Here is a 22922-nt window from a genome sequence, read left to right on the forward strand (position 1 = left end):
AGGTGTGTTCGAGAAATATAGGTGTCTTAAATAAAGTTAAGCACTTCTTGCCAAAACAATCATTGTATCAATTGTACTGCTCCCTAATTTTGCCTTATATGACCTATGGAATATTGTTATGGGGTAATGCCAGCAAAGAGTACCTTGTGAAAATTTTTAAACTTCAAAAAAGGGCTTTAAGAATCATCTCTAATAGCTCTTATCTATGCCATACAAAGCCTTTGTTTGAAAACTACAATACCTTAAATATTTTCGAATTGTACAACAAAGAACTGGGTATATTTATGTATAAGTATAAAACTGGTTTACTTCCTCAATCATTTGATAATTTATTTACGGAATTGGAAAGTATTCACAAATATGATACGAGAAACAAGACTGATTACAGACTCGAAATACACAAAATTAAATCTGTATTAACTTTGGGACCGAAACTTTGGAACTCGTTCCCCATGATATTAAAGCGGCTCGAAATTTAAATTCTTTTAAAAAGCGTTTGTCGTCTTTTCTCATGGAGAAAAATCTAAGCATATAATATATCTTTGTTGTAAATTATGTATCAGTATGTGGTACATGTATATAATTGGTTTAGGATTTGTTGAAACTATTTTTCTTATCACATCCGTAATTCTGACTTATTGATCAAATGATTTATTTTTGTGAGTTATTTTCCTACATTACCTTGCTTTTGTTGCTTGAGACATCGGTGTGTGTGTGGGGGGGTGTGTGTGTAAATGTATTTGAGTGTAATTCTTAATTTCTGTAATTCTAGTATTATATTAATTAGCCTAATATTTCTTTTAAGGTGGTGTAACGCTCAATTCAGGCTTTTGCCTTTTGTTACATCTCCGCCATCTTTTTTTTTTTTAATTCTATTTTGCCGTTTTGTTAAATTTGCTTGCATGTATTTTGATATGATGGAAATAAATAAAATATGTAAATATGTATGTATTTTTCGTCATTTTGACGCACATGAACCCATTATAGTTACTAATTTGGAATTTTTAGGAAAATATTAATTGATTATTTGAACATCTTTTAGAAGTACATAACTTCAACATTAAAGCATTCTAATTATTTAACCAAACAAAAAATAACAATCAAGTAGGCCTACCACACCTCCGGACGCGTCCACGCTGAGGTCTGATCCACTACGTCTAAACTGGTACTCAAACCTAGACTTATTGGATGCTTCTTCAGTCTCTCAACATAAACGGTACAAGATGTATCTCATTAGTATGAGAAAAGTAATATGTATTTGTAACAGGTATGTACGCTAAATTTAATCATCTATCACTGTCCAAAAATAAGTTAGTTCAAGAACCACAATACTTGTTATTTAGAATGTGATGTTTAAATTAAAATCAAACTGTCAAATCAAATATGCTATTTACTACAAACCTTCAATAACAGTTATTCTGAAAGAACAGCTGACTCTGTTGTTGGAGGGATCGGAGAATTCATACATGACCTCAGTTGTTCCAGTCGTGAATCGTTGACCAGGTGCATGTGATCTCTCTTCTCGGCTTACTGTTCCAGAGTTATCCGTTGCTGTGCATTCTGTAAACCTGACAGTAGTACCACCAACACCACCACCTTGAGGAAGTGGAATTGTCCTGGTAATATCTTCACCACATTCACATACAGGTGGAACACGATCAACTACAACAAATATAGAAGCATATGACAATATGAGATATGAGAAAAACGAGGTTATAATTTTTTCAAGGGCTATCCTCTCCCGGGGGCACTCCCATATATTGACATACGTCATGTTCCCATAAAAAGACTCCGTTAGTTTTGGCAAATTCTACACCCAAATGACCCCGTTTTTTCAGTAGCCTAAACTGAATGACCCCCCTTTCTTGAACAATTAGTCCTCAAAATCGGCGCGCTTCGCGCTCATTTTGAAAGTAATAAATGAACTTTGCCTCTTTTGTACTGTAAAATTGGGTAAAAAGCTATTTTCGATTGTCAATGATGTGAAATTTTGGGCGCTCCCATACCAAATCACCCCATTTTTGACATTGCCAACACCGAATGACGTCTTTTTTCTTAAATTTTCTACACCGATATACCCCTAGTTTCGTACGCTGGTGGGCACAGGTACGTCACTTTCATATTCAAGTGCCTTACCCGGGTTCCTCTCTTTTGTTCAATTTAGTGAAAAAATCCCATACAAAATTGAATCACTTTTGGATAACGTTTAGAGGATGATCACCGGATTTGGGACCTGTGAATGTGAAGTCAGCAGGAAAAACTATTTTCATTACATCGCCCTAAAATCCCATTGACTTCACATGCAAATAAATTCCAAGTCGGCTAACATGCTCTAAATTTGTCAAAAGTGATACAAGTTTGCATGGGTTCCCCTTAGACACATTAGATACCGTACTAATAAATATTCCCATGTCGCGGAAGGTAGGTACTCAGTAAACTCAAAAATAACCGAAAATAGCGCGAGCATACACAAAAGGAAGCTTGCGCGTAAGCACTGACAAGTAGAGCGCTCCGTGTAAGCTCAGATGAGCGAGGTCGCCAAGCTGGTTCGAACATCATAATCCACACCTGCAGATATAATACCTTATGTTGTGAACCGTTTACTTCTTAGCATCATAATACGTAATGACACAGCAGTGGAAGCTTTCACCTTGATCGGTGAGTAACTTGCACATCGGAACGAAAATATATAGCCTAATCAATATTAATATTAAATATAAATGTGTATTAAAGCCTTAATGTACGATCTTTTTAAATTTTTAGATTTTTCTTTTTTTCTTCTAAAATGATAATATGCAATCATGAAAGTTCCCAATACATTTGGACGCGAAAAACATTGGGAATTTGCAAAGAAACAACATCATAAACTTCGCCTCTATCACTCGAAACATCTCGCACTATTTGGATTAGGAAAGCGAGTGCGGCCTCAGAGTTAGTCTCCTACGCGGCCAGTTTGGTTACGCTCCCTCCACATGTGGAGGGAGCGTAACCAAGCTAGTTTTGTAGGAGACTACGGTTTGCGATCATGGCCGACATAAAGTCATAATCTAAAAAAATTATGACTTTATGTCGGACCAACAGAAAATCGTCCTGTTTTACTACAAATAGGACGAATTTGACAGTTTGCTCATATATTTAAGTTAGAACATGTGTAACTATTACAAATATGCCAAGAAATCAGTTTTGAAAAAAATAAAGGTAAATTCTGAAAAAAGATCGTACATTATGACTTTAAGAATAACTAACACATACTACAGATTGAAAATTTCCGGTTATAAAATACTTTTTGACGTATCACAACATCCAATCAATTAAAAACAAAACAAATAATAAGAAATAAACAAGGAATGTGCATTACAAATTGATAGAAATAGCTATATAATATGGACATGGTAAACCTACCCTCGTTGACTTGTACATTGAATGCACATGACACTGTATTTCCCGAGCCATCGACGAATATGTAAGTTACACTTGTCCTTCCAGTGTTGAAGAAATCTCCTGGAGCATGACTTCTGCTTTGCAGTGTGGCTGGTCCACAGTCGTCAGTTGCTCTTGGTTCATTATAGTTGATAGTTGTTCCACCAGTACCAAGTGGAACTTCCCTGGTAATGTCTTGGGGTGTATTAGTACATTGGGGTGGTACAGGATCGACTGCAAAACAAAAGTGTATTTATATATTATATATATAGGTCAAGAAAATATTTGATAGTATGATAATATTTTAACTTTTGATAGTATGATAATATTTTATATTGGGCACATGTGTACAATAAATACAACAATATATACAGGGTGTCCTAAGAATCTCGATACCATAGTGAACGCTTACAATTCTAGTATTCAGCAACCGACAGCAAACATAAAGGTATCTTTCAATAGAAACAACTCCTGCAATTATTTTGACACCATATTTGATATACGAACCTACAGACAAAATAAATAAACCGCGGTTGAACATTTGAGCATATTACATCAAGAACAATACAATAATTTTAGAACACATTTGTGATATCTCTTGAAGTGGTAGCATATTACTTATTTAATTATAAATAATTGAATAATAATTAATAATTAAATAATTATTTAAAATTAAATAATTATTTAATTGTGACCGTCCACGGCGAATGAGCCGTAAATTCCTCCCCGGTCAATTTTGTTTTATTTCGTGTTTAAAAATAAACATCATAAACTTAAAAATGGTATATCATTTGACTTCAAACGATATCCAGAAGCGGGGTTATGGTTTGTTAAACTTTGCTCCGTCAACAAAATTATAGCTGTTTACGTTTTTACATGTGTCTCTTTTTCCACATTGCTGGCAATATATATCAAACAGTCATAATTGGCGGTCATTTCAAATCATCCCCAAGTCAACGAGGTTTAAGAAAGTTCTCTCATTGTTAATTGTTGGTTATGCATACCTGTACAAAATACAATGCCTGGTAACCCACCACTTGAACAGGATTTAGCAAAAGCAAACAAAGACCAGAGCTATTAAAAGTTCTATAGCCGGCCATCTAAGGTAGAAGCTTATTATCCACTTCAACAATAGGATTATTGATTAGTTTTTGACTATCAAAACAAGACGGATGTCGGGCCAGCTTAAGTTATCGATGAATACAACCAGAGAAGATGAGAAAAGAGGAGATCGCTCGAACATATAATCCGATTACCCACAGTTAACCTCCATTCACATTTCTTTGTTTGGGGTACTTAAAATACCACTTGAAACTTCCTTTGTGGTAATCTGTTCATCCGACACACTCTCGACTGATTCGGTAGTTCTCTTAGTGGAGAAAATATTCCACACACGGAAGTACATCGTTAAATTCCCAATTTCGCACTCAAATCATGTTTTTTTTTTCTTTAAAGAAAAATAATACTAACCAAGGTGACCATGATTTTTAAACGAGTGAAAAAGCATCATATATATCGGAACTCCCATTAAAAAAATCAAAAGTTTTGTTAAGTTATGGAAAGTCAAGCATAATTAATTTTCCAGTAAAATTAATATAAGGTCAAAGGAAAAGAAATTTAAATGATAAGCATTTGAATATTTGCGGCAGTTTACGGAAACTTAATACTGGTGTAATCAGTAATTCAAACTCGTGTCAGTTTCTCCATATATTCCCGTTTTGTGTCCAAACGTGTCCAAATATGCTATTTGGATCCAAAATGAGGGTCTTTTTCACAGGGATCTCGGGTCAACCTTAGCAGTCGGTCATGCCAAACAATACAGAAATTATATTTCGCGGTCAACTGACGTAACAAATTGATATCCGGGCATGCGCCGTTTAGAGCTGGACAGTCATGACTCGCAAAGCCACTTATCGTATTAGTTGATCAATCGGATTATATCATTATTTCCATCAATAGGCGGATGCACACATTATTTATTTGATGTGGGCAGCGAGCGACCTCCTCTTTTATCATCTTCTCTGATACAACCTTCGTACACATTTTACACCGTAACACAGAATACAATTTAGGGAATTTACGGCTCGTTTGTGCTGCCGGGTCACAATTATCTAATAATTAAATAATTATTTAATAATTAAATAACTATCTAATAATTAAATAATTATTTAATAATTAAATAACAATTTAATAATTAAATAATAATTTAATAATTTAATAATTACATAATTTTTTAATTAATAAATAATTGTCTATTATACATAGGCTATTATTAATAGTATTGTGGGCCTATAATCAGTCCGACAATTACAGTTCAACGATTCGTGCCAGCATGGACGCATATAATAGTATAATGTCGTACAATTTACCACTTGAGACTGCTACACAAACTTTATTTTCCTATCAGTTTCGGTGATGTTTGGCTATACAGTAAGCAAAAGAATTAAGGTACCAGTTATGTTTACCCCTGTATATCTTCAGTAAAGACAGATATGTCATAATTGGAAACAGCAGCCAATAGCGGCATCTTTTAGCTCGAATTTAAGACCTCATTCGTTGAAATCGTCCAAGAAATAAAGACACGACGATCGAAATACCCAAGGTAAATGGAAATTTAAAAGTTGCAGTTTGCTCCATTCCATGCCCTATTGATTTGATTCTTATATTCAACATCGCTAATAAACATTTGTTTTGAAAAGGGTACAAAAGTGTCTTTATCATTAGTAAATTTCATCAAAGTTATGCTTGAGTGGAGATACATAATAGTTGGGGAACTTATTTTTCGTCCCTCGTATGTGTTGACTTACTTTCAGTGACAGTTACAACAAAGTCACAACTTGCTCTATTGTTTGATGGATCGCTGAATGTGTACGTTACAGTTGTCTGTCCTACTGGGAAGAATGATTGTCCAGAACGATGACTTTGACTGACTAAATTAGCTGTTCCTGAATTATCTGTTGCTGTAGCAGGTTGCCAAGTGACCTCAACTGTCCCACCACTGTTGCAAGCCGTTGTTCTTGCTACATCTCTTGGACAGTTCGGATTTGGGGGAACCGTATCAACTTTGAACACAAAAACACAATGAAGCATAATTAATATCCTATCATTCTAGGCTGAAAACGAACAAAACTCGCCATGAGCAACAGCGAAGTTGATAAAACTCATGTCCACTGTAGAAACAGAGGGGTAGCTATCGGAAACTGTAAACGACATTTAAATAAACCTTACATTTGTCAAACACTGGTCCTGTATAATTCGCCAGCGAAATGGCTACATAACTTCCATTTGGAATTGACAGTACATATCATAGACTTTGTGTTGCGATCATTTCGACCATGATTCAGGACTCAAAAGCGTGATTTAGTTGACATAGTTATAATCGGATTACACGTAACACTTCGCTGGCGAATAGGTTAAACACAAGTAATAATAATAAGTACATGTTAAATTATTAAATAGGTGAACGAGGGTGAACATTGAGTAGTACTTGTAATTTTGGCTAAATAACTTCATGCGAGTGTAAGTGTGATATATCAGATGTTCACTACTATCCAAATGACAACCTTATGTTAAGATTACCTTCAATAATAGTAATTTGAAAGCAACAGTCCACCGTATTTCCAGCTGGATCTGCAAAGGTGTAGCAAACGTCTGTTGAACCAACTTGGAAGAATACACCAGGGGTAGGGCTGCTGGATTGGAGGTTCGCTGTCCCAGAGTTATCTGTTGCCCGTGGTTCAGGGAAAGTAACTGTTCTGCCGAATTGTCCTAGATCAATGGTTTCAGTGACATCGTTGGTGGGAATGCAAACGGGTGGTTGGTCATCAACTGCGAAATATATGACAAAAGGTTTAATATTACAGCGCTTTGACCTCTAAGATCTGGAGGCGCTTTAAAATGATAATAACAATCATACAATACGTCGTCCAAACAAGTGATCGTTTAAAATCTTTATGGTCGGTTTAGAAACTACAGTAAGCCAAAAAATTAAGGTACCAGTTACGTTCATCCCCTGTATAACGTAAACAAAGGCAGATATATGTCATAATTGGAACCAGCAACCAATAGCTGCATCCTTTAGCTTGAATTTAAGAGCTCATTAGTTGAACTTGTTCAAGAAATAAAGACACGATGATCTAAAACCCAAGGAAGATGCCAATTTAAAAGTTGCAGTTTGCGCCTATTGATTTGTACAGAAAGCGTTCGTGAACAAGAGAACTAGCGCCGTGCTTCCATTGATTAGCACGTTAAAACTAGCGTCGTGCTTTCATTGATTAGAACACAAAAGTGCAATTTCGTTTCTTCATTAGGTTTTAGATCACTGTTTCTTTAATTCTCAACCAATTTCAACAAATCCTAAATCAGAGCTAAAGAGTACAGGTATTGGATGTTTGTTTTAATTTTGACTTAGTTGTCTTTATTTAGGATATACGCAACTGGTACTTTAATTCTTTGGCTTACTGTATTGTCAATAACAGAAGGCTTAATAAGCCCATGCTTGCAGAAACCTGCTAACCCTACTCACTAAAGTTGGATATCACGAACATAAATACAACTTCCAGGCTTCACGCTTGATTACCACATCTTATTTTATAGAGGTGCTGTCTTTCACTTATTATCATATTAACCGTAACAGGACGGTATACTACAAAATACTACTTGATATATGCGCTGTTCGTGCATACATCCCACGTGGTGTGATGACGCAATCGCCCTAAGTGATATATAGGCACGGTTTCGCTGACCAGCGAAGCCCAAGACCCGTGGCAAAGTGTCGCCGACCCAGTGCCTGGCATGCGAGTGGTCTCGGGTTCGAATCCCACACAGAGCAAACAACTTCTTTCCTTCTTTTCTCTCTTTATTCCTTCCTTCTTTCCCTTTCCGTCGCCAAGAAGCCCTTAGGCGGTTAGGGTTAAGGGTCCCATCTCATTTAACTCCTTCGATAATACATACGAGAACTCGTTGTATGTAATAAAATAATACAAACATTACCAATGATTACGTTTTGTGCATAAAACGTACAAAGTAACTCCTCTTTTGAGAGGCTTGTAAACAGAATGTTGTTTTATGTCTACAAGTCTCTATATGGTTACTAAAGTAAACGTAAAAAAGGTTCAAACTTGTAGAACACTAAGGTTTCTCAGCAACTGAATATCCCACGGAGAGAAATATTGATATGTCGGAAAGCTTAGACATTTTTTAACCCATGTTTTTTACGCTAACAAGCAAATTAAAAAAGCATCAATAAATAGTACTCGTAACATTTTATGATAGATTCTAATGAATATCCCCATTCATACATACTCGCTCTGTGATAACGCGTGTGATTGGTCGAGAGCCAAGCATAAACGTTAATGCCCGCTATAGCTTTCCATAGACTTTACGTGCAAAATAGGGGTCACGTTTTAGGTATAAGTCAAGTTACCTTGAACTTTGATATCATCTTAATCAGAAACGTATTCTTCATAACATATCTGAAAATGACTCCATATTTTCAGTCTACTTTTTGAGAAAATTAGCGCTATATAAAAAAGGCCAGATTTCCTCGTGTTTACATCCGACTGCTAACCGCGTTTTGATCTCGTGTGTCCATGCGCACATAATCGTAAACATCACTGAAAAGTTCACGTGGGTTTTTTTTTTCAAATTTGTAGAGATCACATTCACAAGTTCTAGTAAAACACGATTTTCAACACTAAAATTGTTAATATTAAACCAATTTTGCATAATTTTGATGCACAGTTGGGACTCTAAGCGTGATAAACTTTTGCCGGACACCGCTCACAGGTGGATTTTGTGGTATGTACACTTGAAGAGGCTAAAACATTGTTTTATGCCTTTTATTATCCATTAAGCCATTTTGTTATCTTTTTCACTAAATTTAAAGAAATTGTGGGTTTCTTTTATACTTTCGACACGCTGGCGTTTTCAAACACACGCATGTTAACCGTCACTGCCATTTTTCGTCATTTTGACATGAACGCATTATAAACGGTTCCAAAAAGTAAGTCCCCTAAGACATTTTGGTATAATCCAAAAACGGCTTGATCAATTCTCTTGTTTTAAAGTTTGAAACATTGACTGATTAGTTATGCATCAAGTGAACGGGGTTTTGTTGTTATCGTTTTCCATCTTCACTGAGAAATACAGCCATTTATAAAATTTCCGCCCAAAAAAAACTTGCACTTTTCTACATAGGCTTTTCATGCATCACTTTTGGTTTCACACCTCTTTCACTGTAAGCAAATTAATCAAAAAGGAATGCTTCTATATATTTTTTGTTTTTTATCAAAATGACTTTTAAGTTAAGTTAAATGACTTAAAAGTTAAGATGTTCATTAATTAATTTTTATACATTTCAAACAGGATTTACAGTTCAGTGAGAAATCCTATAGCAATTTATGAACTTTTATACATAAACAAAAGTTGCACGTTTCTAAATTGGCTTTTTGCATGCATTAACATGGGTAAATTTAACAATTTTTTCATTCTAATTAAATTTATTAGAAAGTAACAACTGTAACTTCAATGATACATCTTGAGTTCATTGATTAATTTAACCAATGGGCCAACAGATTTTTGGTTAAAATGTTTTATGCTGGATGCCAATATATTTTTTTTTGTCATTCCTTGAATGGTTCAAAAATCATTGATATGGGTGGCCGTTATCAAGACTTAACTTGTTACAAGCGGACAGGTGAGGGACAACATCACCTTAAAGAACTTTGCAGAAAATCCTGCAGCATGCGGGGAACCAGCTTGACCAACAGCAGAGAAGGAAGGCCTATTTATTATTGAAAGACATTAATAAGCTGCAGCATTGATTTTAATTTATTTACTGAACCATAAAAACTGTTTTCGAATGTGTGACACCTAAATCAGCAAAATCTTAGATTCAATTAAATTAAAGATTTTTCTTTTGGATCAAATTACCTACTTAAAGGCAAAACACTGTTAAACACAAATTGAAGCATCAAAAGCCTATGTAGAAAAATGCAAACTTTTTCTGCGCCGAAAATTTCATAAATGGCTGTATTTCGCAATGAAGATGATGAAAAGTAAACACAAAAACCCGCTTACTTGATGCATAACTAATCACTCTATGTTCTATGTTAAAACAAGAAAATTGATCAAGTCGGTTTTGGATTGTACCAAAATGTCTAATGGGGACTTACTTTTTTTGGAACCGTTTATACTGTCCACAACTTTTAAGCTCCCCCTAAATACTTTTTAGAATAAGTCATAAAATATTTTACGAAATGTAAAAATGTAAAACGATATGTATAGCCCTATTTGTATTACACATGTGGACCAATTTATAGCGTCACACGTCATTGCGTTTAATCACAATGGTTAATTGTGTAAGAAAAGAGACCGTTTTAAAAGTGGCACCTGAGTCCATAGCAGTCAGGTTTTCTTTAACAAACACATGAATAGACCTGTCCTACTGTATTGCTTGAAAGCGGACTCCTATGGACTCAGATGCAACTTTTAACACTGTTTAAAACGGCCTCTTTTTTTACATAATGAACCATTGTGACTGAACGTAATGACGTGTGACGCTATAATTTGGTCCATATGTGTAAAACAAATACGGCTATCCATACCTTTTTACACGTTTGCTTTTTGTCAAATATTTTTCAATTTATTTTAAAAAGTATTTAGGGGGACTTATAAGTTGTGGACCCTATAGATGCTGATTTACAATTTTCATGAAGATATTAATTCATGTTAAAATAAAAGTTGTTTGAAAATCTTTTAAATGTACATAACTTAAAGTAATAAGCACATGTAAAGCATTTTAAGTACATGCAAAAACATAACAATCAAGTAGGCCTACCCCCCCCCCCCCACAAATCCACGCTGACTCCAATCTACAGACGTCTAAACTGGTACTCAAACCTAGACTTATTAGATCCTTTTATAGTCTCTCAACATAAACCAAGCCGCGAATAACGGTACAAGATGTATTTCATTAGTATGAGAAAATATGTATTTGTAACGGGTATATACGCTAAATTTCATCATCTATCACTGTCCAAAAATAAGTTAGCTCAAGAACCACAATACTTGTTATTTAGAATGTGATTTTAAATTAAAATCAAACTGTCAAATCAAATATGCTATTTACTACAAACCTTCAATAACAGTTATTCTGAAAGAACAGCTGACTCTGTTGTTGGATGGATCGGAGAATTCATACATGACCTCAGTTGTTCCAGTCGTGAATCGTTGACCAGGTGTATGCGATCTGTCTTCTAGGCTTACTGTTCCAGAGTTATCCGTTGCTGTGCATTCTGTAAACACGATATTAGTACCACCAACACCACCAACTTGAGGAAGTGGAATTGTCCTGGTAATATCTTCTCCACATTCACATACAGGTGGATCACGATCAACTACAACAAATATAGAAGCATATGACAATATGAGATATGAGAAAAACGAGGTTATAATTTTTTCAAGGGCTATCCTCTCGGGGGCACTCCCATATATTGACATACGTCATGTTAACATAAAAAGACTCCGTTAGTTTTGGCAAATTCTACACCCAAATGACCCCGTTTTTTCATTAGCCTACACTGAATGAACCCCTTTCTTGAACATTAAGTCCTCAAAATCGGCGCTAAAAATCGGCGATACAATTTTGCATGGGTTCCCCTTAGGCACATTAGATACCGTACAGGTAGCCATTGATAAGGATCCCATGCCGCGGAAGGCAGGTACTCAGTAAACTCAAAAATAACCTTATGTTGTGAACCGTTTACTTCTTAGCATCATAATACGTAATGACACAGCAGTGGAAGTTATCACCTTGATCGGTAAGTAACTTGCACATCGGAACGAAAAAAATATATAGCCTAATCAATATTCATATTAAATATAAATGTGTATTAAGAATAACTAACACATACTACAGATTGAAAATGTCCGGTTATAAAATACTTTTTGACGTATCACAACATCCAATCAATTAAAAAAAACAAATAATAAGAAATAAACAAGGAATTTGCATTACAAATTGATAGAAATAGCTATATAATATGGACATGGTAAACCTACCTTCGTTGACTTGTACATTGAATGCACATGACACTGTATTTCCCGAGCCATCGACGAATATGTAAATTACACTTGTCCTTCCAGTGTTGAAGAATTCTCCTGGAGCATGACTTCTGCTTTGCAGTGTGGCCGGTCCACAGTCGTCAGTTGCTCTAGGTTCATTATAGTTGATAGTTGTTCCACCAGCACCAAGTGAAACTTCCCTGGTAATGTCTTGGGGTGTATTAGTACACTGGGGTGGTACAGGATCGACTACAAAACAAAAGGTGTATTTATATATTATATATATATAGGTCAAGAAAATATTTGATAGTATGATAATATTTTAAATTTTGATAGTATGATAATATTTATATTGGGCACATGTGTACAATAAATACAACAATATATACAGGGTGTCCTAGAAGTCTCGATACCATAGTGAACGCTTACAACTCTAGTATTCAGCAACCGACAGCAAACATAAAGGTATCTTTAAATAGAAACAACTCGTGTAATTATTTTGGACACCATATTTGATATACGAACCTACAGACAAAATAAATAAACCGCGGTTGAACATTTGAGCATATTACATCAAGAACAATACAATAATTTTAGAACACATTTGTGATATCTCTTGAAGTGGTAGCATATTACTTATTTAATTATAAATAATTGAATAATAATTAATAATTAAATAATTATTTAAAAATTAAATAATTATTTAATTGTGACCGTCCACGGCGAATGAGCCGTAAATTCCTCCCCGGTCAATTTTGTTTTATTTCGTGTTTAAAAATAAACATCATAAACTTAAAAATGGTATATCATTTGACTTCAAACGATATCCAGAAGCGGGGTTATGGTTTGTTAAACTTTGCTCCGTCAACAAAATTATAGCTGTTTACGTTTTTACATGTGTCTCTTTTTCCACATTGCTGGCAATATATATCAAACAGTCATAATTGGCGGTCATTTCAAATCATCCCCAAGTCAACGAGGTTTAAGAAAGTTCTCTCATTGTTAATTGTTGGTTATGCATACCTGTACAAAATACAATGCCTGGTAACCCACCACTTGAACAGGATTTAGCAAAAGCAAACAAAGACCAGAGCTATTAAAAGTTCTATAGCCGGCCATCTAAGGTAGAAGCTTATTATCCACTTCAACAATAGGATTATTGATTAGTTTTTGACTATCAAAACAAGACGGATGTCGGGCCAGCTTAAGTTATCGATGAATACAACCAGAGAAGATGAGAAAAGAGGAGATCGCTCGAACATATAATCCGATTACCCACAGTTAACCTCCATTCACATTTCTTTGTTTGGGGTACTTAAAATACCACTTGAAACTTCCTTTGTGGTAATCTGTTCATCCGACACACTCTCGACTGATTCGGTAGTTCTCTTAGTGGAGAAAATATTCCACACACGGAAGTACATCGTTAAATTCCCAATTTCGCACTCAAATCATGTTTTTTTTCTTTAAAGAAAAATAATACTAACCAAGGTGACCATGATTTTTAAACGAGTGAAAAAGCATCATATATATCGGAACTCCCATTAAAAAAATCAAAAGTCTTGTTAAGTTATGGAAAGTCAAGCATAATTAATTTTCCAGTAAAATTAATATAAGGTCAAAGGAAAAGAAATTTAAATGATAAGCATTTGAATATTTGCGGCAGTTTACGGAAACTTAATACTGGTGTAATCAGTAATTCAAACTCGTGTCAGTTTCTCCATATATTCCCGTTTTGTGTCCAAACGTGTCCAAATATGCTATTTGGATCCAAAATGAGGGTCTTTTGCACAGGGATCTCGGGTCAACCTTAGCAGTCGGTCATGCCAAACAATACAGAAATTATATTTCGCGGTCAACTGACGTAACAAATTGATATCCGGGCATGCGCCGTTTAGAACTGGACAGTCATGACTCGCAAAGCCACTTATCGTATTAGTTGATCAATCGGATTAGATCATTATTTCCATCAATAGGCGGATGCACACATTATTTATTTGATGTGGGCAGCGAGCGACCTCCTCTTTTATCATCTTCTCTGATACAACCTTCGTACACATTTTACACCGTAACACAGAATACCATTTAGGGGATTTACGGCTCGTTTGTGCTGCCGGGTCACAATTATCTAATAATTAAATAATTATTTAATAATTAAATAACTATCTAATAATTAAATAATTATTTAATAATTAAATAACAATTTAATAATTAAATAATAATTTAATAATAATTTAATAATTTAATAATTACATAATTTTTTAATTAATAAATAATTGTCTATTATACATAGGCTATTATTAATAGTATTGTGGGCCTATAATCAGTCCGACAATTACAGTTCAACGATTCGTGCCAGCATGGACGCATATAATAGTATAATGTCGTACAATTTACCACTTGAGACTGCTACACAAACTTTATTTTCCTATCAGTTTCGGTGATGTTTGGCTATACAGTAAGCAAAAGAATTAAGGTACCAGTTATGTTTACCCCTGTATATCTTCAGTAAAGACAGATATGTCATAATTGGAAACAGCAGCCAATAGCGGCATCTTTTAGCTCGAATTTAAGACCTCATTCGTTGAAATCGTCCAAGAAATAAAGACACGACGATCGAAATACCCAAGGTAAATGGAAATTTAAAAGTTGCAGTTTGCTCCATTCCATGCCCTATTGATTTGATTCTTATATTCAACATCGCTAATAAACATTTGTTTTGAAAAGGGTACAAAAGTGTCTTTATCATTAGTAAATTTCATCAAAGTTATGCTTGAGTGGAGATACATAATAGTTGGGGAACTTATTTTTCGTCCCTCGTATGTGTTGACTTACTTTCAGTGACAGTTACAACAAAGTCACAACTTGCTCTATTGTTTGATGGATCGCTGAATGTGTACGTTACAGTTGTCTGTCCTACTGGGAAGAATGATTGTCCAGAACGATGACTTTGACTGACTAAATTAGCTGTTCCTGAATTATCTGTTGCTGTAGCAGGTTGCCAAGTGACCTCAACTGTCCCACCACTGTTGCAAGCCGTTGTTCTTGCTACATCTCTTGGACAGTTCGGATTTGGGGGAACCGTATCAACTTTGAACACAAAAACACAATGAAGCATAATTAATATCCTATCATTCTAGGCTGAAAACGAACAAAACTCGCCATGAGCAACAGCGAAGTTGATAAAACTCATGTCCACTGTAGAAACCGAGGGGTAGCTATCGGAAACTGTAAACGACATTTAAATAAACCTTACATTTGTCAAACACTGGTCCTGTATAATTCGCCAGCGAAATGGCTACATAACTTCCATTTGGAATTGACAGTACATATCATAGACTTTGTGTTGCGATCATTTCGACCATGATTCAGGACTCAAAAGCGTGATTTAGTTGACATAGTTATAATCGGATTACACGTAACACTTCGCTGGCGAATAGGTTAAACACAAGTAATAATAATAAGTACATGTTAAATTATTAAATAGGTGAACGAGGGTGAACATTGAGTAGTACTTGTAATTTTGGCTAAATAACTTCATGCGAGTGTAAGTGTGATATATCAGATGTTCACTACTATCCAAATGACAACCTTATGTTAAGATTACCTTCAATAATAGTAATTTGAAAGCAACAGTCCACCGTATTTCCAGCTGGATCTGCAAAGGTGTAGCAAACGTCTGTTGAACCAACTTGGAAGAATACACCAGGGGTATGACTTCTGGATTGGAGGTTCGCTGTCCCAGAGTTATCTGTTGCCCGTGGTTCAGGGAAAGTAACTGTTCTGCCGAATTGTCCTAGATCAATGGTTTCAGTGACATCGTTGGTGGGAATGCAAACGGGTGGTTGGTCATCAACTGCGAAATATATGACAAAGGAGGTTTAATGATAACAATCATACAATACGTCGTCCAAACAAGTGATCGTTTAAAATCTTTATGGTCGGTTTAGAAACTACAGTAAGCCAAAAAATTAAGGTACCAGTTACGTTCATCCCCTGTATAACGTAAACAAAGGCAGATATATGTCATAATTGGAACCAGCAACCAATAGCTGCATCCTTTAGCTTGAATTTAAGAGCTCATTAGTTGAACTTGTTCAAGAAATAAAGACACGATGATCTAAAAACCCAAGGAAGATGCCAATTTAAAAGTTGCAGTTTGCGCCTATTGATTTGTACAGAAAGCGTTCGTGAACAAGAGAACTAGCGCCGTGCTTCCATTGATTAGCACGTTAAAACTAGCGTCGTGCTTTCATTGATTAGAACACAAAAGTGCAATTTCGTTTCTTCATTAGGTTTTAGATCACTGTTTCTTTAATTCTCAACCAATTTCAACAAATCCTAAATCAGAGCTAAAGAGTACAGGTATTGGATGTTTGTTTTAATTTTGACTTAGTTGTCTTTATTTAGGATATACGCAACTGGTACTTTAATTCTTTGGCTTACTGTATTGTCAATAACAGAAGGCTTAATAAGCCCATGCTTGCAGAAACCTGCTAACCCTACTCACTAAAGTTGGATATCACGAACATAAATACAACTTCCAGGCTTCACGCTTGATTACCACATCTTATTTTATAGAGGTGCTGTCTTTCACTTATTATCATATTAACCGTAACAGGACGGTATACTACAAAATACTACTTGATATATGCGCTGTTCGTGCATACATCCCACGTGGTGTGATGACGCAATCGCCCTAAGTGATATATAGGCACGGTTTCGCTGACCAGCGAAGCCCAAGACCCGTGGCAAAGTGTCGCCGACCCAGTGCCTGGCATGCGAGTGGTCTCGGGTTCGAATCCCACACAGAGCAAACAACTTCTTTCCTTCTTTTCTCTCTTTATTCCTTCCTTCTTTCCCTTTCCGTCGCCAAGAAGCCCTTAGGCGGTTAGGGTTAAGGGTCCCATCTCATTTAACTCCTTCGATAATACATACGAGAACTCGTTGTATGTAATAAAATAATACAAACATTACCAATGATTACGTTTTGTGCATAAAACGTACAAAGTAACTCCTCTTTTGAGAGGCTTGTAAACAGAATGTTGTTTTATGTCTACAAGTCTCTATATGGTTACTAAAGTAAACGTAAAAAAGGTTCAAACTTGTAGAACACTAAGGTTTCTCAGCAACTGAATATCCCACGGAGAGAAATATTGATATGTCGGAAAGCTTAGACATTTTTTAACCCATGTTTTTTACGCTAACAAGCAAATTAAAAAAGCATCAATAAATAGTACTCGTAACATTTTATGATAGATTCTAATGAATATCCCCATTCATACATACTCGCTCTGTGATAACGCGTGTGATTGGTCGAGAGCCAAGCATAAACGTTAATGCCCGCTATAGCTTTCCATAGACTTTACGTGCAAAATAGGGGTCACGTTTTAGGTATAAGTCAAGTTACCTTGAACTTTGATATCATCTTAATCAGAAACGTATTCTTCATAACATATCTGAAAATGACTCCATATTTTCAGTCTACTTTTTGAGAAAATTAGCGCTATATAAAAAAGGCCAGATTTCCTCGTGTTTACATCCGACTGCTAACCGCGTTTTGATCTCGTGTGTCCATGCGCACATAATCGTAAACATCACTGAAAAGTTCAAGTGGGTTTTTTTTTCAAATTTGTAGAGATCACATTCACAAGTTCTAGTAAAACACGATTTTCAACACTAAAATTGTTAATATTAAACCAATTTTGCATAATTTTGATGCACAGTTGGGACTCTAAGCGTGATAAACTTTGCCGGACACCGCTCACAGGTGGATTTTGTGGTATGTACACTTGAAGAGGCTAAAACATTGTTTTATGCCTTTTATTATCCATTAAGCCATTTTGTTATCTTTTTCACTAAATTTTTAAAAATTTAAAGAAATTGTGGGTTTCTTTTATACTTTCGACACGCTGGCGTTTTCAAACACACGCATGTTAACCGTCACTGCCATTTTTCGTCATTTTGACATGAACGCATTATAAACGGTTCCAAAAAAGTAAGTCCCCCTAAGACATTTTGGTATAATCCAAAAACGGCTTGATCAATTCTCTTGTTTTAAAGTTTGAAACATTGACTGATTAGTTATGCATCAAGTGAACGGGGTTTTGTTGTTATCGTTTTCCATCTTCACTGAGAAATACAGCCATTTATAAAATTTCCGCCCAAAAAAAACTTGCACTTTTCTACATAGGTTTTTCATGCATCACTTTTGGTTTCACACCTCTTTCACTGTAAGCAAATTAATCAAAAGGAATGCTTCTATATATTTTTTTGTTTTTTATCAAAATGACTTTTAAGTTAAGTTAAATGACTTAAAAGTTAAGATGTTCATTAATTAATTTTTATACATTTCAAACAGGATTTACAGTTCAGTGAGAAATCCTATAGCAATTTATGAACTTGTATACATAAACAAAAGTTGCACGTTTCTAAATTGGCTTTTTGCATGCATTAAGGGCGTACTACACCCATATATTGGTTTGATTGGTCTAAAAAATATTTGATCATTTCAAGCAAGGCGATATATGCACTGATCATGTGAAATAAAAAAAAATATGAAAAAACATCGTGAAAGTGTCCCTTTTCACCTATTTGTCTTAAAGTTGACTGGTTTTAGACGCTACCACGTTTCTCCGTCACAACCGGTTTCTGCCAATTTCTAACATTCATCGATATTCACGTAGACAGTATTAGACTTGCTACCAGTCCAAAATACGACCTGCCTATGTATGTTTAGGGCTGACACGTCAATTTGTACTTACCAATAGGAAATACACAGGTCAGACATTTGAGAATAATAATTCTTTAAGATTTGGTAAAAAAATTGTAGCCGCCTCATTAATATGCTACCTAATCAAAAATTTTGTTGAAATAAAATTAAGGATCGAATGCGTTTTAGTGTCAAAAAGGCAAAATTACCGTCAAACTTTCGCAGAATTCTGCACACTTGCGAAGCCCTCCGGCGGTTGCACAGTTAAATCGGGAATAAAAATATCCGACCTTTGCGATCAAAAACAACAAATTACAACATTGGACCATGTTTGGACATACTATAGGCAAAAAAACACTATTGCCAAATAATATAGAATAGAACATTTGACATCAACTTGACAAACTAATGAAGAAAATGTGCTCCATAAACATTAGGTAAGTGCAAAACAATTCCTATTCAAATGCGTGTATAAAACTGAACAGGGCCGGACGGCTACAAGACTACCGCATAAGTTCAAAGTTGCCAGATTCAAACATGAGCATGCATGCCTAGCACATTCTCTTGGTAAAATCCCTGATAAAATCAAGATTGTGACCGTCGTGTTATTAAAATTGAATTTTAAGCGTTGGAACTTAACACAAAAGACCATACGGGTATGCTCTCCCGAAAGACCCCCCCCCTCCATTTTTTTTTTTCCTTAGCTCCAAAAGACCCGTGACCAAAATAGAGCTATAGGCGCAGGCGCAGGCATACGTAAACACGGAAACTTGACAATTTCAGCTCTAAGACCTACATCGCTCGATCATTCTTCACATGTCTGGTTTTTTCAGGCGTTATTCACCCAGAAAGCCAAGAAAGACCCAATTTTGACTATTCGCAGCTCCAAAAGACCACCTTTTATATTTATTGGCAGCTCAAAATGATCCCTTTTCGGCATGTAGGCCTACCCCGGTACGCCGTCAGCACCCCTGGGAGCTCAGTCCCCGGACCCTACTAAATTCTGGGGAAGCATACCCCAGGAGCATACCCACCAGAAATGTTATGTTTTGTGAAGTGGCGTCATGGGGGATCATGGGCGTAGCTAGGACTTTTTTAAGGGGGGGGGGCAAAGGCGTGAAAGGGGAAACACTCATTCAAGGGGGAAATCTTTAACGAAACAAAATAGGCTCAAAACTACAAAAAAGACCCTAGTAAAGTTCTTCAGGGCGACCGCATCCAAAGGGGGCGGACTCTCCACAGGGGTTGGGGTAGCTTCCCCATTGCCCCCCCCCCTTATGTATCCACTGAACGTATGAGAAATTTGCTCATTTCCGCAAATTAAGACATTTTAACAATTCCGCAATTTTAGACATTTTAAATAGTAGGCCTAATAAAGTGAGTAGAAAAAGTGAATAATAAATAATAGTAGACCTATTACACCCCATAGATATTGGCCAATGTCAATGCACATGTGCACGTGGCATCACTCTGCTACCGGTATTTCTTTTGTGCCAGAAGAGGCATTTTAAAGGAGTATATTAATACTTGGCTTTTGCAATAATATAGCCTACGTGCCAAAACTTGCTTGCCCCTTCTCGGCCTGCCTAAAATATACCGGTTGCCATGTAGGCCTAGGGGACAATGTTTTGGTAGGCCTATGTCGATAGAGGGGGGTTGGCATGTCAAAGTGGGGAGGACAAAGATTTGTTGGCATGGGGAAAGAAATTCACCACCCCAGATGGCGAGTTGCGATAATATAAACTTAATCAGCGGTGAAAAGCACGAGTATAGGCCTACAATTCCGCAAAATAATAGGCGTAGGCCTATATTTTAAAGGTAACACGGAAAAATGAAAGTTAAAGGTTATAGCCCGGGGCAGTCATAGGCCTATAATTAAAATATTAGATGATAAAATAAGCATGATAAGGGGCTCACTGGGGGATTTCCAAATGGTGTAGGCCTACCAACTGAATTTCTTATAGGCCTAATCTTACCCCTTCCCCGGCCTTCATAATCGCCTTTGTTGTCCCTGTTTGTTGTAATATAGTAGGCCTATTAGTGGTTTAGCCAAACGCTGAGTAGGCCTATTAAAGACAAAATCTCATCCCGGAAAAAATCATCAGACATTTTACACGAATCTGATTACTAGCCGGGATAAGCCTATGATAGGCCACCTACATTATATCGGGCTTCAACTTTGTCAATTGGCCTACTGCTGTTAGGATCCTATGCCAAATACATTTCAAAAATATTAAATGACAATTTAAATGACTTATCCTTCACTTTTAGACATTTATAAACAATTTTAATTTTTCACACTTTGCTGGGATCACTGGATAGGCTAGGCCTTTAAAATTGTATAGATGGGAATGTCTAAATTCGAGCGTAGGGCCTACGTTATAGGCCTGCGCGTGCCGGATAACGTGCAGGAATTTGTTCATGATTTTGACTGCGTTTCTATTCTGTAGGCATACCCGTGACGTGATTCCAAAGCCTTGTGCGTGTTATTTAAAATCAGTCGTGTCCCATTTAATATGCGCCAAAATTCCCCCTTCGATCTGCCAAATTTTCCCAAATTCCTGTGCCCCCGGCCCGGCCCGTCTTGGCTTGTCTAAAATTTGTTTTTCCTTCTCCATGGCTCCGTATTTGATCTTAAAAATACCAAATATATAAAAACTCGGCAACTCGTATAACGCAATGGATTGTGGGTGAACACTTGTCAAAATTGTCGTGTGTCAAAACGGCTACCGTATATCGTGCAGAACTCTATGGAAATATACACAATATTTGATTTTTTTTGCCTTGGATAGCGACAATCATAGGTAAGTTACAAATGATATGACTCCGCTTAAAATATGCTATCACTGTATCAATCAATTCCTAGTTGAAATGGGTTAGAAAACAAAAGGTAAAATAGTTACCAAAATCGCAAATATAAGCTTAACGCACTTACGAAATATGGTGGGTATAGGTGACGAGAAATGCAATTTTTTCAACATTGCTGTAGTATGGTTGTGGTAACCTGTTACCTATGGCTTAATTAAGTTTCAGTGAAATAATGTCGCTAGTTAAAAATACAAAATATAGCTCAACATTGAAAATAGAAGCATTTTAACCAGTTCGTTTTTGATAGATGTGGAGCACTGAAAATCACCAAGTTCATGAAGCCATCAGGAACCACTTATTCCCATTTTACATATCAACATTATTTCTCTAATGCGTTAGCAACACATATCCAAAATTTTAACGAAATCCGTTGATAGCAAGCTTTCCAAAATGAAGTGAATTTAAAACATCAGTGATGTACCACCTTTTGTTCTACCTTCAAAAGCATGTAAGCTACATTGATACCGATGCCACCAATAGAACGAGAAAAATTTGCCCTTCATTTTGCATACCACTATGTCCAATTTTTTTTTTTTTTTTCTTCACAAAATGCAAAAAACCCGTAAAAAAATGTGATGGGTGTAGTACCCCCTTAACATGGGTAAATTTAACAATTTTTTCATTCTAATTAAATTTATTAGAAAGTAACAACTGTAACTTCAATGATACATCTTGAGTTCATTGATTAATTTAACCAATGGGCCAACAGATTTTTGGTTAAAATGTTTTATGCTGGATGCCAATATATTTTTCATTTGTCATTCCTTGAATGGTTCAAAAATCATTGATATGGGTGGCCGTTATCAAGACTTAACTTGTTACAAGCGGACAGGTGAGGGACAACATCACCTTAAAG

General features: G+C 35.9%; 2 protein-coding genes across 23 annotated transcripts in view; both read right to left on the reverse strand.

Annotated features, from left to right (window-relative positions):
• LOC140135614 (uncharacterized) overlaps positions 1–22922 on the reverse strand; it is a 194659-nt gene that overhangs the window by 82758 nt on the left and 88979 nt on the right. The gene's annotated exons all lie outside the window — the stretch shown is intronic.
• LOC140136363 (hyalin-like) overlaps positions 1–22922 on the reverse strand; it is a 40848-nt gene that overhangs the window by 5744 nt on the left and 12182 nt on the right. Inside the window, exons 7-14 of the mRNA XM_072158091.1 lie at positions 16094–16342; positions 15322–15576; positions 12484–12735; positions 11559–11819; positions 7000–7248; positions 6228–6482; positions 3403–3654; positions 1402–1662 (exon numbers count right to left, since the gene is read on the reverse strand). Of these exons, the coding sequence (XP_072014192.1) occupies positions 1402–1662; positions 3403–3654; positions 6228–6482; positions 7000–7248; positions 11559–11819; positions 12484–12735; positions 15322–15576; positions 16094–16342 (2034 nt within the window). The remainder of the gene's footprint in view (positions 1–1401; positions 1663–3402; positions 3655–6227; positions 6483–6999; positions 7249–11558; positions 11820–12483; positions 12736–15321; positions 15577–16093; positions 16343–22922) is intronic.

Source organism: Amphiura filiformis, chromosome 16 (assembly GCF_039555335.1).
Source record: "Amphiura filiformis chromosome 16, Afil_fr2py, whole genome shotgun sequence".
NCBI classification, from domain to species: domain Eukaryota; kingdom Metazoa; phylum Echinodermata; class Ophiuroidea; order Amphilepidida; family Amphiuridae; genus Amphiura; species Amphiura filiformis.